Below are 5,526 nucleotides of genomic sequence, written 5' to 3' on the forward strand. Positions count from 1 at the left end.
CTTGGCCCAGGCTTAGAGAATTTGTATGTATTTGTCTTTCTGTGGTTAAGTACCCTCCCATTTCTGCTTCTATTGCCCTGGCTTGTGGGGGCACTTGGAGGTTCTCTGCTCTGCCCTTAAGGTCCAACACCATTCTGATCTGGTTTCCCAGGCTCTCAGTGCTGCCACTCCTGCAGATGTGGCACTTAATGCCAGCACTCCCCGCCTTCACAAAAATGGCTGGAGAAAACTGAGGCCCAGGATATTTACCAACACCCCAGTACTAGACACTAAAAGCACACACGTTGGGCTTGGCAGATGTTAGACGAAGTAAAAGTAAAGGCGGGTGAAGATGAGGGGTGTCCTAAGCCCTGATAATCAAGCCCTCCCAGCCCAGGCATCCTTGCAGCTGAATCCCGCAGTCTCCTAGATGTACCCCGACGACCACTGGTGCCTGGGACGCTGTAGATTCTGAGCTTCCGGGAGCCTCTAGGCCTGGGAGCTGTCCCTCCGTGGACAGCTCCTCCGGAAAAGAACACCTCCCCCAGGGGGACAACTCCTGGGTCCGCGGGCGCCTCAGCTCTGGCGCGCCAGCGCACCACTGCCCAGTCCTTCTCACCTGCTCTCCTGGGCTGTTCCGTGCCGAACCAGCGCTGCTGTACACCAAGCAGGGCTGGAGGCGGTTGTGTGAGCCAGAAGGATCAAGGAGGGGTGGCAGCAGTGTCAGAGGTTGGGGCCGCCGCCTAGGTTCTGTAGTAGAGCCTCAGACGACGACGTTGTCAGGTCCCAGCAGCCGCCCCGACTGACTGACTGCAAGCAAACCAGCCACACCTCTCTCGACTCCCTCCCATCCCTCCTCCCTCCCCCTCTTCTCTTTTTCCCCTCCCCCTTTCCCTCCCTGCCTCTCTTCCTCACAGTCCACTGCTCCCCCTACCCCATGCTCTGCCCTGCGCGATTCCCATCTTCAAAATCTGTCTAGGAGAGCTTCCCAGATGAGTTCCTGCACTGGCATCAGATTTAGGCTCTGGGAAGGGGTGCAGAACGTAGTCTGCCCACCGCCCCACCCCAGACTCGCTTAGTCCCCATGCTCCCCCATTCACACAGCCTCCTGAGCAGCTGCTTGTGCAGAACCCCTAGAGTGTTTGAGTCGGAAGAAATGTTGCCCCTCCTCACAAGGCTCAAACCTTACTGCACCCCTTTAAAATATTGAATATTGAGGAGTTGTTTGGCCGCAGTGGGACCTCCCTTCTCTTCCTGTACTATCCTATTCCTGCAGGCTCTTTTGGAAGGGAGGAGGAGACAAGGGACCACAGACTTGCTCCACTCTGATGGCAGGTGGGAGGCCCAGACTCCTCCCAGGCAAAGTACTCCCTTGTCTCACACAAGCAGAGTCAGACAAGGACAGACAGACAGAGTACTCCTCCTACCACCACACCTCTCACACAAGAAGACTCAAAAAGGACAGACAGACACACAGAGAAGCAGACAGACACAAGCCCTTCTCACACAAGAAGACTCAGACCAGGACACGGACACACACACACACACACACACACACACACACACACACACACACACACCAACTGCTGACCTTCCCCCTGCATACACAGGGCTTCCATGTGTAGGCAGCAGGATTCGGGAATTAGTGCACTGCCTTCAGTCTGGGCCTCCACTGTAGGAAATCAAGGACGGGAAAGCCCCCCACCCCCATCCCTGAGTGGCCACTTGTATTCAGGACAGGATGAGCTAGGGATTAGCACCAGTTCCCACATCCATCTACCTTCCACTTTCCATTCAGGGCTGAGGAGAGGCGGATCCACAGGTAAGTGTCCTCTCAGTCTTCAGACGAAAGGGCCTGAGTCCTTAATGAACACTGTCCCCAGGCCAGGACCCTAAAAGACGGGACTACCTCCTCTTCTCTGCAGAAAACAGCTCCCTTTCTTGACAAGATGAAGCGAGTTCCCACTGTGTAGGAAAGCCCAGTCCCGGCACCCAAAGTTCCTGGTGCCAGCTGTCCTCCAAGGCCAGGCAGATCCTCAGGCTCCCTCGGGTGGAACCTCCAGGTGCTACACTGGGCTTGGAAGGGAGAGACTGTCTGTCTGTCTGTCTGTCTGTCTGTCTGTCTGTCTGTCTGTCTATCTATCTATCTATCTATCGTTGTGTGTGTGTGTGTGTGTGTGTGTGTGTGTGTGTGTGTGTGTGTGTTCCGAATATCCATGGGGGAGAGCTCTCCTTTGGGTTCTTTTACCAGGCAGCAAAGGCGCTTCAGGGCTTCCCCTCCTCCTCAGGTCTGGACTGAACCTGTGAAACCCAGGCAGCCTTCTCTGTGCTTAGGTCTTGTGTCACAACGCCCACCCCTCATCAGTAAAGAGACTCGGCCTCCTCAGATAGATATGGTTTATTAATTCAGGCCGGAGGCACCGGGGTGCAGAGACCAAGTTTGGCACTGGAAAGATCCGCAGGAAGGACAAACAGATGCATGACTCTACTTGGGGGCTCTCAGTAGGTGATTGGCGACCACCCGCACACCTCTTCACCTCTGCCAAGAGCCCAACAGCTTCTTCTGCCTCCCTGCTCCATTTCCCCAATGAATACGAGTGTGTTTGGGGAGGGGGCTAGACTGGGAGGGGTCATGGAGAAGGGATTCCAGCAAAGGAATTCAGGACGGGCGAGGGGCTAGGGTATTCATTAGAGGAGGTGGGCCCCAAGCCAAAGTTGGCCAGTGCTCTTGCAGAATGACCATCTTGACCTAAATGGGGCGGGTAGGTGGCCTGGAGGAGAAGCAGGTCTGCTAGCTACGGGAGTAATAGTTGTAGTCGTCCTCGCACCCGTCAAAAGGGCCAGGCGGGCTACAAGGTTCGCCGCCATCCTTGCCCTGCACCTCACGCAGGCGCACCGCGTCGTACAGACCCTGCGGCGGTTCATCAAGCAACACATCGCGCTCGGAACGCGAGCGTGTAAGGAGGCCTACATTACGCAAAAGAAGAAGGACTGGTGCGTAGAGCAGGTTGGCCAGGCCCATGCCCAGGCTGAGCTGCTCAAAGCCAAGCGAGTGAACGATGTGGCCTGCCACTATGGGCCCGAGCGCGTAGGCCACAGAATAGGAGATGTCAGCTATGGCATAGACACTGCCATAGACGGATACGTGGCGCACGTCCACCAGAAAGGCGAGCGTGGGTAGGAGCGCTGTGTCCACTAACGCGATGCCGAAGCAGAGTCCGCAGAGCGAGACCACTAACGGCGCGAAGGAGCGACAGGCAGGTACGACGCAAGAGCTCACTCCAATTACCGCTAGCCCGAGAGCTCCGTACAGCCACTGCAGGTGTGGATAACGCGCCGCCAGGCGCACGGTGAGGTAGACGCCTAACACGTGTGGCACGAAAGCCGGCAGCCAAACCATGCCCATCTCCCACTCGGATGCGGCCATTGTGTGCTTCATCCACGTGGCTATGGTGGGCTCGAGGAACGCAAGGGGAATGTTACAAGTGGTGAGCGCGCCGGCTACCACAGCGATGTAAGGGTCTAGCATGAGGCGATGGATAGGTGTGCCCACGGGTAGGTTGGCTCGCGCCCGAGCCGCAGCCGAGAAGGGCTTAGCCACCGCCAGGAGCAGGAGCGCGTCGAAAAGGGACACAGCGGCGAGCACTAGAAAGGGTACACGCTTGCCCGCGAACTCGTAGAGGATGCCCCCAAACGGTGGCGCCACTAGGCTTCCAAAGCTAATAAAGGCTAGCGCCACGCCCAGGGCACGACTGCGCTCAGGCTCCTCGGGATACTTGTCGGCGATCATGGCAATGCCAGACGTGTCCGCGAAGGCCGAGCCCAGGCCTTGTAGACTGCGCGCAGCGAAGAGCGTGGCATAGTCTTCTGCAAAGGCAAACATGACTGTGGAGGCGAACATGACGCCCAGGCCTATAAGCAGTGGCACGTCGTAGCTCATGCGATCAATGAAAGGCCCGCTTAAGGGGTTCACCAGAAGCTGCAGGATAGCCTTGGAGGCAAACAGCACACCTATCTTCACATCTTCGCTTTCTGTGGGGTAGCGAGGTCGCAGGATTGACCGAGCCGACCCGGCAGCCGTCGGGGACGCCGAGGTGTTGGCCAAGTAGGCACTGGCATTAGCCAGAGTGGGCGGCGGCAGAGTGGGTTCCCACACCTCAGAGACCAGGGTCGGGCCCTCGCTGCCCCCGCGCATGTGGGCGATATAGTCGGGAACAATGGGCACGATGACCATGTACAACATGTTGTCCAGTAACAGTGCAACGCACACGATGACCAGCACCAGGCGCCGCTGCCTCTGGGGCTCTTGTAGCGCGGCTCCCACCGCTTCCGACAGTTTGGTGGCCGCCGCCCGGGCCTGACCGGTTGGCGCGGTGGGTTCCATGCCCCTACCCGCTGCTTTTCCTAAGATGCCTCCACCGGAGTCGGGTGTCGGCGTCCCGCAGTGCAGAGGCTAGGATAAGGTACTTCGGGGGCGCGGTCCTAGCCGCGTAGCGCCCCCTGCGCTTCAGGTGGCTGTGGGGCTCATATCCCCGAGCTCAGAAAAAAGCAAGGATTGTCCCGCGCGGCGCCGCTGCTCTTAGATGCTTCGGGGACCAGTGGACGATGTTTCGAGAGCAACCGCAAAGGCCGGCAAGCCGAGGGGCTGAGGCGGGAGACTGGACGCGTGGTGCCCAGAGAGAGCAGAAGCAGCCCCTGCCGTGCAGAGAGGCCGTGTGCACCCGCCCAGGGGCATGCTGCCGCCGCCCGCCGTCTCTCCAGCCCTCCCCGCGCGTCCGCTCTTGCCTCTTCCTCCACCGCCGCCTCTTTTTTTTTTTTTCTTTCTCCCTCCACTTGGGGCTATGACGCGGTGAGTCTCGGCCCCCGAGTGGTGCCCCGGCCACTGGCGTCGCTCATGCTAATAGGACGTCGTCGGGGCGGGGGCCGGGGGCGGGGCGCGTCCGGGCAGGGGTCCGCTTCTGAGATGCGCCCAGGATGGAAGCCAGGGGAAGGGGGATTTGGAGAGCTGTAGTCCTAGACAAGCCCCTGGGGATGGGTGAGCAGTGGGAGGAACCGGCCCTATGTTCCCCTTAGTTCTGGGACCTATGGGGGTGAGACTCCGTTCTTCCCCCACTTGGAGGAGGGGTGCGGCAGCCAGTTCCCCGCAGCCTGGTGGGAGCCGGGAGAGCCGGGGGCTCTAGACCTCCTCCTCAGCCTGGACTTCGGCGCACAGCGGGCACGGAGCCCCCGAGGTGAGCCGCGCTGCCTCCATCTGTTCTCGCAGCTGGAACGCGCAGCCCGGACCCAGAGGCACAGCGCACGCAACCCCCTTCCTCAATCCCGCCCCCAGCCCGTCCCATCCCCTCCTCCGGGAAGGGAGGGGGGAGGTACAGAGCCTTCAGGGTCTGCTTCCGACCCACCGCCCTTAGGCGAAAGTCTTGGCAGCTAATTCCGAACTATGAGGGTACGAGGACTGAGAGGAGGAGTCTTTCTCTGCACCCAGGGTCCTGGATGTCCACGCTAACCCTTTTTGACCTCCCCCTGCCTGGACTCTCCCTTTGGGCTTTT

The 5,526-nt window shown here is 59.4% G+C and overlaps 1 protein-coding gene across 1 annotated transcript; it reads right to left on the reverse strand.

Moving 5' to 3' along the window:
* Nucleotides 1–2,361: 2,361 nt before the first annotated feature.
* Nucleotides 2,362–5,219, reverse strand: Slc18a3 (solute carrier family 18 member A3). The gene has a single exon (XM_032918906.1). The coding sequence runs from the start codon at nt 4,361–4,363 to the stop codon at nt 2,771–2,773; it is 1,593 nt and encodes a 530-aa protein (XP_032774797.1). The 5' UTR covers nt 4,364–5,219; the 3' UTR covers nt 2,362–2,770.
* Between the last annotated feature and the right edge of the window lie 307 nt (nt 5,220–5,526).

The sequence above is a fragment of the Rattus rattus genome, chromosome 13 (assembly GCF_011064425.1).
Source record: "Rattus rattus isolate New Zealand chromosome 13, Rrattus_CSIRO_v1, whole genome shotgun sequence".
Taxonomy (NCBI): domain Eukaryota; kingdom Metazoa; phylum Chordata; class Mammalia; order Rodentia; family Muridae; genus Rattus; species Rattus rattus.